The sequence below is a fragment of the Mrakia frigida genome, assembly GCF_051309035.1.
Source record: "Mrakia frigida strain ATCC 22029 unplaced genomic scaffold BDY24scaffold_19, whole genome shotgun sequence".
In the NCBI taxonomy this organism is placed as follows: Eukaryota; Fungi; Basidiomycota; class Tremellomycetes; order Cystofilobasidiales; family Mrakiaceae; genus Mrakia; species Mrakia frigida.
Genome location: NW_027481262.1, coordinates 544,903 through 556,500, shown reverse-complemented (window position 1 = coordinate 556,500; position 11,598 = coordinate 544,903). Strand labels below are relative to the sequence as shown.

General features: G+C 55.3%; 3 protein-coding genes across 3 annotated transcripts; 2 read left to right on the top strand and 1 right to left on the bottom strand.

Moving 5' to 3' along the window:
- Positions 1-426: 426 nt before the first annotated feature.
- BDY24DRAFT_392418 (uncharacterized protein) lies at positions 427-781 on the bottom strand. The gene has a single exon (XM_076640902.1). The coding sequence runs from the start codon at positions 774-776 to the stop codon at positions 501-503; it is 276 nt and encodes a 91-aa protein (XP_076495864.1). The 5' UTR covers positions 777-781; the 3' UTR covers positions 427-500.
- Positions 782-2,267: 1,486 nt separating this feature from the next.
- On the top strand, positions 2,268-8,743 carry CLU1 (translation initiation factor 3 subunit CLU1). Its single transcript, XM_076640901.1, has 12 exons — positions 2,268-2,515; positions 2,857-2,904; positions 3,016-3,366; positions 3,468-3,632; positions 3,748-4,577; positions 4,693-6,113; positions 6,200-6,287; positions 6,374-6,874; positions 6,995-7,474; positions 7,560-7,569; positions 7,650-8,134; positions 8,214-8,743. The coding sequence occupies exons 1-12, from the start codon at positions 2,446-2,448 to the stop codon at positions 8,301-8,303; spliced, it is 4,539 nt and encodes a 1,512-aa protein (XP_076495863.1). The 5' UTR covers positions 2,268-2,445; the 3' UTR covers positions 8,304-8,743.
- Positions 8,744-9,308: 565 nt separating this feature from the next.
- Positions 9,309-11,342, top strand: BDY24DRAFT_416074 (uncharacterized protein; the record flags this gene model as incomplete). The annotated part of the gene is made up of 11 exons (XM_076643542.1): positions 9,309-9,428; positions 9,493-9,574; positions 9,709-9,791; positions 9,885-9,964; positions 10,032-10,134; positions 10,230-10,281; positions 10,419-10,479; positions 10,551-10,769; positions 10,832-10,947; positions 11,057-11,068; positions 11,140-11,342. The coding sequence occupies 11 exons, from the start codon at positions 9,309-9,311 to the stop codon at positions 11,340-11,342; spliced, it is 1,131 nt and encodes a 376-aa protein (XP_076495862.1).
- Positions 11,343-11,598: the final 256 nt, after the last annotated feature.

Genomic DNA, 11,598 nt, shown 5'->3' with positions numbered 1-11,598 from the left:
AACGCGCTCGACCTCGGCGAGTCGCGTCGTCGTGCACTCCTTTCCACCTCTCTCTCGTCGTCCTCCTCGAGCAGACTCGTACAAAGCGGAGCGATACTGTATCGTAAGATGTCATCAAGCATCGTGAAACGTCATAAAAACAAAACCAACCCCCATCTTTCGCCTCGACCCTCTGTCCCTCCTTCGTTCTACCTCCCGCCCTCCTCCCTCTCCTCCTCCTCCTCAGTAGATCTATAACTCGGCGGCCTGTCCGTCTCGCCTCCCAACCCACTGGGAACCACCATCGTATCCTTCCGCGGTGGACTGGCGACGACGAGAGGCGGCGTCGTTCTCGTACTCGTACTCGTTGAGGGTTGAGGAGGAGGAGGAGGTCGAGATGAGTTTGTGTTCGGACGAAGCAGAGGTGTCCGTTCTTGTTCGTTCTCGTCGGAAAAAGCGTCGGCGCATTCTCTGAAGAACAAGGTGAAGAGTTGAAAGAGGTCGGGGATCCTGGGTGGGTGTCAACGAAGAAAGAGGAGAGGACGCGGAGGAGGAGGAGGGGAAGGTGAGCTCGTGAACGAATGAAAGCGCTTTGCGAGAAGAGGCGAGCAAAGCGACGTACAGCGTAGCTGGAGTAGGTTGAGCGGAGGAGGGGAGAGAAGGAAAAAGAGGGAAAGAGAGAGGTCAGCAACAGCGAAGGGAGGGAACAAAAAGGAAGGACGAAGAGTTGTCGAGCTCGAGCTCGAGCTCGAACGAAGACGACTCACGAGAAGTACTGTGAGGATGAGGAGATGCATCGCAGAGAATCGAGCAGAAGTGAGAAATGCAGAGATGGGTGTGTTCGTGGTGGTCCATTTCTTCAGGAGAAAGAGGGATGGGATAAGGGAGAGGAGGGACGGTCGGAGGGAGGACAGAGTCGGGTTCGAGCTGAAACGAAGCGAGGTTTCCTGCTGAATACAAGAGCAAGCTGGAGCGTAGAATCGAGAGCTTTGATGAACCTGCTACACGGAGAGAGGAGAGAGGGGAGAAGGGGCTTGGATTGGGAAACAGGAAGGTGGGGGAGGAGGTCGACGTTGGAGGTGAAGGGGAGATGGGTGAGCTTCGAGGGAAGTTGAGGTTGGAATCAACTTCTCGTTCTCTCAGAGAATGTTCGCTGGTTCCTTTGATTTTTCTCCTTGGACGAACATTTGTGCCATTGCGTCCAATGAGCAAAATTGATGGAAGAAAGGGCGATTCGATGGAGGGCGGTTTGTCACCGAAAAGCGAACTTTCGACCTCGCTTCTCTCCCTTCCCTTTGGCCACCACCTTCATCCCCTTCCTTCGTTCATCTCTCGAAGTGTTCTCGCCTCGCCTCGAACTCTGTTCGTCACCAGTTCGCCCTCCCCGACGCTCAAAACCAGCAGTCCCCTCCCCCTCGTTCGCTTTGGCGTCGCTTCTCTTCCCTCTTCTCCCTCAACAGTCCTCACCCCGACTTCGACCTCTGCAGTCTCCAGTTTTCTCTCAACGAATAGCCTCAGGCTTCCAGAGCTTCGGACGAGTCTACTAGGACGGAGCTGAACGTCTGCTTTTCTCGTCTGTAATTAACGCGTCGCTCAGTTCTAGTTGCTCACGCGTCAAGAGATGAGAATCTCGAGGTCGGATCCGAGGTAGTGCTATAGATCTCTTCGAACTTTAGTACGTCAGGCCTTGAGCCTCTTCCAGACCTGTTTTCCTTTGTGTTTCCATTCCCGACGACGCGTCGCTTTCTTTCCTTTCCCTCGCGCTCTTCGTCGGAGCTTACCCTCTCTGAGACTCCGTCTTCCTTCATCATATTTCTTGTCCTTCTCGTTCCTCTTCCAAGTTTTCATCCTTCTCCTGCCCCCGTCGTCCAATCGACCCTCAACTTCCTCCTCGGTCCTCTCTGCGTCGCCTCGCCCGTCCCTCAATTCCTCGATGGCGGCACTTCTTCCTTCACCTGCTCGCTCCCGTTTCCCATTCTTCAGCTCTTAGGTCTTCGAGGAGGTTTGACTTGATTCCGAGGTCTTTGACGGTCGTAGGAGGAGGAGAGAGTGGAGAGCGGTCAGGGAAGAAGGCCAGCTCGCGACGGCGCAAAAGCTTGGTTGGCATTCTCCAGGCAGGTCTTCCTTTTTTTTTAAACCTGGCGAGCTCGACCTAGCAGCGTGTAGACTCGATCTGGCCTTGGTATAGTCGTTCGGAAGAGAAGTGCGAGTTCCGTCGTTTGATCCGAGTCGGGGACCTCCCTTTTTTTTTTGAGAGCAAGACCATTCAGCCAACCTCCTCTCTTCCCTTTCAACCAACTACAACCCTCTCTCAAAACCGGATAATCCTCGCCTCTCTCAGCCTAGGACCCAAAACCTCTTTCTCTCCCTTTCCTTTCAAAAACAAAACAAGCTGCAGTAGCTCCAAGCTCAGCTCTCTCATCCTCCCCCCTTCATTCGTCCTCCCTCTCTTCCATCGAAACAACCATGGCGGACGTCACTACCCTTGAATCCTCCTCTTCGGTGCCTGAAGTAGATTCTCAAGCTGCTCCTTCAGGTTAGTACTTTGCTCTTCCTGGTTTCAGAGCTCTGGCAGCAAAGGAGGGAGAGCTAGAACGGAGCGGGTTTAAAGCGAGGACGACCCGATGAAGAGGAAGGACTCGGAGGTCAAACGAGGCGAGATCGCTCTTTTTTTTTGCTCTCCCTCCTGAGCAGGACTTCTTGTATGGGGATGGTCTGGTAGCAGGAGGAACATTAGAGCTCTGCAGGCATCTCCTTCGCTGCTCTCTTGCGTTCAAACGAGCTCGTCTTCGAAGAGAACTGACGTTTTTCGATTACCTTCCTTCCGTCTCCCTCCCTCCTCTTCCTTTTATGTCTGTCGCTCGCATTTCTCTACAGAAGACCAGAAGGCTCAAGACGAATCTGAGGCTATCGCTCAACTCGAGTGTGAGTTTCATCTCTTCTCGATCATTTCTGGTCGACTGCTCGAGCTCGCTTTCTGACTTTCTTTCTCCTTCCTTCCCTCCCTCCTCGGTCCCTCTCCTTTCTCTCTTGCAGATACCTTCCCCGTCACTATCCTCCTCCCTACTCCTACCAACTCCAGCACCTACCTTCCTTCGCCCGATGCCTCGGCAACTCCTACCAAGATCGTGATTCACACCGCTGCGATGGAGGTTCTCCAGGATCTTCGAATGCAGGTCCAGGAATCTCCTTTCGGATACTGGTTGGGACCCTTCTCGTTCCGACTCCCAGTCCCTGAGGGAGCTACTCGTGGAGAGGTCGTCAACAAGGGTCGAGAGGCTTTGGAGATCAAGCTCGGAGAGAAGCTCTCGGACTTTATCGAGGTCGGAGAGGTCTTTGGTGGGGAGGGTCGCGAAGAGGGAGAAAAGGTTCTGGAAGTCGTTCGAGGTGAGTTGAAACCCCATCTGGTAGAGGAAGAGGGAGGTTAGGATAACGATGCTCTATACTCTCAGGCGAAGAGCTGATCACTTTCCATCACTTTCTCGCAGAGCCCTTCTCCGAGACCGATGCTCGAACTCAGGTCCTTCGATTGAGGGAATATCTCGCCACCGGATCTGACGCTCAGGATCCCGCTGCCTTGGGAGTCTCTCCTGGAGCTAGCATGTACGAGGCTGTTCGAGATGGACTCGTTCCTGCTTTCGAGGAGAAGAAGGGTCAGTCTTCGTTCAGCTCGTTTGTTTCCCTTTCATCTCGAGCTCAAGCTCATTTCCATCTTTCCCTTCTGTCTTTCTTCCCTCGACTTTTCTCGTACTTTTTCCCACTCTCCAGCTGCCACCGACGTCGCTCTCACCAATGGTCACCGATCTTCCAACGGAAAGTCCTCGAACAAGAAGTCGACCAACTCCAAAGCCGTCTCTCCTCCCACCAAATCCTCCCTCCCTACCTCCAAGCTCGTCTCTTCGGACAAGCACCTCTTCAACGACTACGAGGGATGGACCGGAACCCCTCTCTCGACCTTCCTCCCTCGACCTATCGAGAACCTTCACCCAGCGTCGTGCGTCAAGGCCTTCGGAGTCTCCCCATGGAACCCTCCTCCTCCCCAGTACCGAGCCAAGGGTCACCTCCTCTACCTCTCGGTCACCACTCTCGAGGGAGAATCCGTCCAGCTCACCTGTACCGTCCGAGGATGGTTCGTCTCCAAGTCCACCACCGTCGTCTTCGATCCCTCGGCTCGACCCTCTCCCAAGGACTTCGCCGCCCACTCCCTCCTCGACCTCCTCCACGGTCTTTCGCCCAACTTCTCCTCCAACTTTGCTTCCCTCGTCGGAAAGGCTCAGCAGGACGGAGCCGAGGGAGCTCGACCTCGAGATCTCCTTGCCATCACTCCCATCCAGCAAGCTCTCGCCGCCCACCCTTGGCTCGTCGAGCCCGCGACCAACACCGTCGCCGATCCCGTTAGGCAGCAGGTTTCATACCTCCTCAGTGGAGCCACCGGACCCGACGGAATGGAAGGAGCCAAGGATTGGAACGACGAGATCCAGCAGGCCAGGGAGATGGCCCGAGAGACGATGCAGGATCGAGTCAACAGGGAGAAGAACCTCGCTAGGATTCAGGCCGAGTTCACTGCTGCTTGTGTGAAGGGAGTTATGGGTATCGCTGTGAGTTCTCGTTTTCGTTGCATTCGTATATCTCGAGTTTCTTGAGCAGTTTCCTTCGACGCGTCGAAAATCGAACGCTGACTCTTCTTTCTTTCACCTTTTTCTTCCTTCTCAGCGAGGAGACGTCGTCCCTCTCAACCCTCACGAGGTCTCCGCTGCCCACATGTGGCTCCACCGAAACATCTTCTTCACCAAGGGACTCGACAGCATCGACTCGTTCTCTCACCTCGGATCGGACGAGGCCGCTCACGTCGCTTGTGGAAAGGACGTCGCCGGTATCAGGTCCCTCAACCAACTCGACGTCGACGGAGCTTGTCTTCTCGGTCACACCGTCGTCGACTGGGCTGGAGAGCGATGGGTCTGCCAGTCGTTCCTGCCCGGAATCTTCAGGAGGAAGGACGAGGAGGAAGCCGTCGAAGCCGCCGCTGCCGCTGGAGAGGACGCCGCTTCTGCTACCAAGAAGATCGAGGACGTCGAGGACGAGGAGACCAAGATGGAGGTTGATGGAGAGTCGTCGTCGGTCGAGAAGAAGGACGTCGTCGAGTCCGAGAGCAACCCTCACCTCATCGTCTACGGAGCCGACTTCGAGGCCGGACCCGAGGTCGTTCGATGGAACTCTTCCTTCCACACCCTCATGGAGAAGGTTGCCGATGGATTCCGACTCGCTCTTCACGACGTCAAGGCTGGACCCAGCGGAGACAAGATCAAGCTCTGGACGAGCTCGGAGGTCAAGGGACTCAACGGAACCGACGGGAGGAAGTACATCCTCGACGCCTACCGACTCAGCCCCGTCGACGTCGAGTTCCTCCAGAAGGATATCGAGGGACCTCTCTACACCAAGTCCAACGTCGAGAGCCTTACTCGACCCAAGGGAGAGAAGGGCCCCGACGCCGAGAAGATGGAGGTCGACGACGAGGAAGCGTCCAATGGAGTCGCCTACCCTCATCGACTCGCTCTCCTTCGACCCGAGCTCCTCGACGCCTTCTGGGACGCCGAGTTCAGGAAGTGGGCTACCGATCTCGCCAACAAGAGGAAGGCTCTCGCTTCTCCTCCTGCCGTCGAGTCCGAGGAGTCGTCCGTCAAGGATTCCGCCGCCACCTCCCCTACCGTCGCCTCCCAGGAGGAGGAGAAGCCCGTCGTCGCCGAGGAGACCGAGGAGGAGCAGGAGCAGGTCGTCGTTCAAGCCAACGGAGACATCCACGTCCACAAGCCCACCGGAGAGGTCAGCATCACCAAGGCCGACGGGCCTTCCGCTCGATTCGAGCTTCGATTCAACCCCGACGCCTTCGTCGACACCAAGCCTCTTCCTTCGGGAGACGCCGAGAAGGATCTCGAGCAGACCAAGTCCAACGCTTACATCGCTTCGCCCACCAACGACGAGGAGGACGTCGCCGTCAAGGCTGTTCGAGACGCGTCGGTCTACCTCAGGACCGTCGCCGTTCCCTCGTTCATCATCGATGTCATCACCGGACGAGAGTCCGTTTCGGATGGAATGATGCTCACTCAGGCCTTCCACAAGAAGGGAATCAACATGAGGTTCGTTTCGCTTCTCGTCCCCTCGTCCTCCTTTCTTTCCTTCGTTGACCTCCTTCGATCCCTCCTCTCTTTTCTCGTCCCTCTAGGTACCTCGGAATGGTCACCGCCAACATGGAGCGAGTCCTCTCCGCTGGTCAGGGAAACGACTCCGTTCCCCAGCTCAACTCTTTCCTCGTGAGTTCCATTCTCGCACCTCCTCCTCTTCCGTCTTCGAAGTTCTCGACTGACCGAGCTTTTCCTTCTTCATTTTCCGTCTACAGGTCGTCTCTCTCCAAGAGATGGTCTTCCGAGCCGCTAAGCGAATCCTTCGAGGTCTCATCCGAGGTCTTCTCGCCGACGAGTGGTCCTCCGTCGTCTCCCACTTCCTCAACTGTCTCGTCGGAATCGAGTCGGATCCCAAGCCCAACCACGAGCCCTCTCCCTTCATCCTCGACAACCCATCCACCTGGGTTTCCCTCACCCCCACCTCCCTCCGAGCCATCATCACCGCCGAGGTTCAGAAGAGGTTCCGATTCAACCTTCCCGACACCTTCCTCACCACCGACCTCAAGAAGCCCCAGATCGTTCGAGAGCTCGCTCTTCGATTCGGATTCCAGCTCGCCGCTAGGGACTACCAGTTCGAGGCTGTTTCGGAGGGAGAGGAAGAGGTTGCCAAGGCCAAGAAGGGAGGAAAGAAGTCGAGGGGAGGAGCTGGATCGTCGACGTTCTCGCCGGAGGATATCGTCGCTTTCGTGCCGACTGTCAAGGACTCTGAGCCTTCGGTGAGTCAATTCGCTATGTTCTCCTCTCTCTCGTCATTCGTCTCGTTCCTTTAAACGAATCTATCGACTCGAGCTGACTTTCTGCTGTTCTTTCTTCGGCGCGTCTTTCTTCTCGAACAGAGTGCCGCCTCCGAGGAGACCATGGAAGCTGGAAAGATCACCATCCAACGAGGAGACAAGCTCGCCGGACTCGAGCTCATGCAAGAATCCATCTCCCTCTACGAGACCATCCACGCGCTCTTCCACAAGGACGTCGCTCGAGCCTACAACGCCTACTCGGTCACCGTCATCCAGCTCTTCCGAGCCGCTCTCGGAGAGCGAGCCAACGCCGAGGAGCCGCCTCTCAAGGAGGGAGAGCCCATCGTACCCGAGTTCGCCGACCAGCTCGCTTTGGCGTTGAGGTTCCAGAGGCAGGGAGTCATCGTCGCTGAGAGGACGCTCGGATTGGATCACCCCGATACGCTGAGCTACTACCAGAACTTGGCCATGCTGGAGCACTTGGGAGAGGACGTCGAGATGGCTTTGAAGATGTTCAGGCATGTGCTGGAACTCTGGGACGTCGTTTACGGAGACGATCACCCCGATCAGCTCGTCCTCTTGGTGAGTCTCGTTTCTCTCTTCCTTTCCTCTCGACTCTCTCTTTCAACGCTGACTTCCGTCTTTTCTTTCCTTCCTTTCCCTTCAGACCAACATCGGTAAGCATCTTCTTCACCGCTCACAGACGAAGTTGTAAAACCGTACTCACTCTCGTCTTCCCCGTTCGTCTTCGTCGTAGGTCAACTCCTCTCCCTCGGATCCCAATTCGAGTCCTCGTCCAAGGTCTTCCGATCCGTCTGCGAGGTCGGAGCTCGACTTCACGGTCCCACCTCCATCACCATCGCCAACGCCGAGCACTCCCTCGGACAGTCCCTCTTCTGCCTCGCCGACTACGAAGGAGCCGCTCACCACTCTGGAATCGCCGCCAAGATCTTCCTCGAGCGGCTCGGAAAGGAGGATCCTCTCTCCATCGAGGCCGAGGGTCTTCACCAGGCCTTCAAGGGTCAGGTCGAGCTCGCGAAGAGGGGAGGAGCTGGAGCTCCCAAGAGGTTCGTCGCTCCTCAGCAACGAGCGGCTTTGGCAGGACGAGCCGTGAACGGAGGAGTCGTCAGGAATGGAGCCGAGGAGGTCATCCCGGTTGGAGGAGAGGACAAGAAGAAGAAGGCCGAGGCTGCTGCTGTTGTTGTTGATCCTAACGGAGCTGGATCGAGGGGACATCTCGAGGTGAGTCGCGTCGCTTCCTTCCTTCCGCGTCTCTCGTTTCGTCAACTGACGCTCGCTTCTTCCTTCTCCCCCTTTTCAGGTCGAGGACCTCGTCAAGTACGTCTCTGGAAACTCGTCCAAGACCGCTCGAAAGGGACCCAAGTCCAAGAAGGCGAAGGCGACCAAGTAGATTAGATTTGTAGATCCTCTCTCTCTCTTCTCCCCCCCTCCGTCCCGTTTTCCTTTCCTCCTCCTCCATATCTCCCTCTCTCCACCTCCTGTTTCGCTTCGATCTGTTGTTCTCTATAGCTGCATCGTTCGCTCCTTCCCTTTTCCCTCCTTGTCTTTTTTCGCTCGCTCGCATTATCCTCAACTGTTTCGCTCCCTCCCTTTCCGTTCCTTTTGCTCTCCTTCAGCCCTCTTTTGGATTCTTGTTTTTGCTCTTCTCCTTCTCTCTTTTGCATTGGGTGCACCTAAGCCTAACACCACCTCTCTCCCACCAAAATCGATCTCTTTGCACTCTCCTTCTCTCAGGCGTCTCTCCTCGCCTCTCTTCGAGAGAGCCGCTGTGCTCGTTTTTTCTCGCTCTTCACGTGTAGAATTTCGATGCTTGGCTGATCTTTCCTCGTGTTCTTTTGCTGAGGCTAATTTTCTTGCCGGAGATGAGAGGTAGTCAAGGACGATCAACCGACTTCGAAAATGAAAGAAAGGCCGAAAGTCGTGCTGACCCCCTCCCACCTCCTCTCGCCCGGGAGTTCCTCTGGTCGATTTCTCAAGCTTCGCACATCTGATCTCCTAGTATATCAGTCCGTGCTGCTCTACGAAGTCGCCACTCACATCCGTCGTGAACAACTTCGACCTCCCTGGAGTCGAGACGCGTCGACGCACGAGCCTTCCTGCCCGTCCTCTTTCGCCCCTGCTCCCCCTTTCTCGGCTGTTCTCGCCTATGGAAAAAGTAATCTAACCCCATGACCCTCCTCCTAGCTCTTTATTTATTGCAGGTCGGTTTGAAGATCTCCGGTCACCCCTCTTTCTCCTTCCCTCTCAACCAGCACGACAGGTTTCGCTCGCTCGCTTCCTTCCCGTCAACACTTCCTCCCTCGAGCGTGCTCAAAACTCTCGCTTCCTTTCAGGTCTCAGCACACCTCTTGGTCCTTCCTTCGTCTCGGACTCTCCTTCTTCGACGCGACGCAGCATGTTTCTTCCGAGGGACTTACCGTCCAACACCTCGAACACCATCGAATTCGAGCTCTGGGAGGGTCTTCTACACATTACAGCTATCCGACTCACTCGGAGAGAGGCAGCATCCACCGCTGTGAGTTTTGTTTCTCGTCTGCTCGCTTCTTCGACGAGGCTGACTTTGTCTATTTCGTCGACAGGTTTTGGGAGCTTTTGGAGTGATTTCCTGCGCCATCGTCTCTTCGCTTCTCTTCTACCTTCTGTCCCACGTTTTTTACGTTGGTCATGGAGCCCGAAAAGAGTGATCTGAGTCTTTAAAGCGGTTCCTCTCGACGGACAGTGAGCTCGCTTTTTTTCCTCCCTCCCGCTCTCAGTTTTCGGCGAAGCGACTGACGCTGCTCTCTTTGTCCATTCAGTGGGAGTCTACCTTCTGAACCTGCTGATCTTTGATCTGGGCATGTCGCTTGCGGCTATGTGCGATATTCGGTGGTCTCAAGAGGTGAGTTTTCTTCCCGTCGCAGCCTGGAGAGACGACCCCTTTGCGATCCCCTGTTTCTCTCCCTCTCTGAAGCCGTCTCTCCCTTCTCTTCAGTTCATAATCAGGCACGAGAATCTCTGCGTGTTCCAAGGCATCTCGAACCAGTTTGGAGTGACAGGGGCGATCTTCTGGAAGTGAGTCGAGTCAATCCTCGTTCTGCTCGTCGTTCAACCTTTGACGCGTCGCATCGTTTCATCCCAGTCTCTGCCTCGCCGTTCAGACCTTCTGTCTTCTCTACATTCGTTACACTCCTCCTCAGTGGGAAAAATGGGTCGTCGTGCCCTGTGGGTGGCTTTTCGCTTTGGTACGTCTAACGAGAAGACAGTTCCCGCGCGAGTCGTTTCACTTTCGTTCTACCGCGTCGCTGACCTCCTTCTCTCTTCTCTTTCTTTTGAGCAGCTGATAACCATCGTGGGACCAATTCGCAACAAGTCACCCTACTCCTTCTACGGTAAGAATTATCCCACTAACCGCTCTCTCAGGCTAGAAGCAGCGGCTGACACGTCGCGCTTGTTCCTCTCCTTTTCTTCCTCTTCTTCGAAATCACCGTCTCGCTTGCTGTCAATGTCTCCTACAAACGTATCTCAGGACCAAACTCTGATGGATGCTGGCTCACCATCGGCTCTTCGAACGCCAAATCGTGGCTTCTGTCAGTCTTCGTCTCGTCTCTGAATCTCGTCGACGCGTCGAGATGTTGACTGTTCGTCCCTCTTCTTCCAGGGCCGTGGCTTTCCTCTCGGTCTCCGCCCTCACCATCATGTTAATTCTCTACGTCATTCTGTTCCTCTCCTTGAGTGGAGCTCTCGACCGGATCTCCAATCGACAGATCAGTTCAGTTGGAAAAGGGTCGAGCTCAGGAGTCGCCGGTGGACGATCAGAGGTTCCTTCCTCTGTCACGAGAGGAAGGCAGGTTCGAAAAGTTGCTCGGAAGATGTTGTGGTGAGTCGTACACACTTTCATTAGCGGAAACGTAAACTGAAACCCTCCTCGCCCGTCTACAGGTACCCCATTTCGTATCTGGTGGGCAGCCTTCCACTCGTCGTCTGCGTTATACTGGGATCCCAAGACAAGATTCTCGACCATTCAGTCTATGTTTTCAGCAACACGTTTTTCGTCTGTATAAGTACATAATTCTCCTTTCAAGTTTCGAAGGGCGGGGGGGTTTCGAGTTTCGACCGCCTGGTTTCGACGCGTCTGACTTTTTCCGCTTCGCTCTTTCTTTTCAGGCATCTCCGACGGTTCGTCCTTGAACGAGAGAGCCTGCCGAGCACTCCAGAACTAACCTATCTCTCGCGTCCCTCCCCATCAGTGCTCATCTTCGCCTCAACTCGACGCCATCTCCTCGCTGCCACTCCAACAACGCCATCGACTCGTGAAGGCATTTCGATGACGGTAGTCACCTCTGTCTTCAACCCTCCCAACCAACCTGGAATGGTTGTTGATCCTCGAGCTCACCCCGACGTCCGACCCCAGTCTTCGGTCGACAGTCTCGAGTCGGAGGTCGCGTCGTAACCCGAGGCCGAAGGATCGAGGGAAAAGCACTTCGAGGTTTGGGATTCTCAGCCAACCAAGAAGCAGGTCAGGAGATCGTCGAAGGTCGAGAGGAATGCTAGGTCTGAAGGGCACGAGGACTCTTTTGGGCTGGTGAAGCTGGATCGAACGAGCTAAAGTGAGTCGCTCGATGGAAAACGGGAGACGCGTCCTTCGGTCCTCGTTTCGTTGTTCCTGACTTTCTCTTTCTCGTTGGCAACTACAGATCTCGCAGTTC

Excerpts from the sequence above, each read along its gene's own strand:
- BDY24DRAFT_392418 (XM_076640902.1), bottom strand. The coding sequence starts at position 776 with ATGCATCTCCTCATCCTCACAGTACTTCTCGTGAGTCGTCTTCGTTCG.
- CLU1 (XM_076640901.1), top strand. The coding sequence starts at position 2,446 with ATGGCGGACGTCACTACCCTTGAATCCTCCTCTTCGGTGCCTGAAGTA. Across the intron at positions 6,288-6,373 it reads CCCAGCTCAACTCTTTCCTC|GTCGTCTCTCTCCAAGAGAT; the intron begins GTGAGTTCCATT and ends TTCCGTCTACAG. Across the intron at positions 8,135-8,213 it reads GATCGAGGGGACATCTCGAG|GTCGAGGACCTCGTCAAGTA; the intron begins GTGAGTCGCGTC and ends CCCCCTTTTCAG.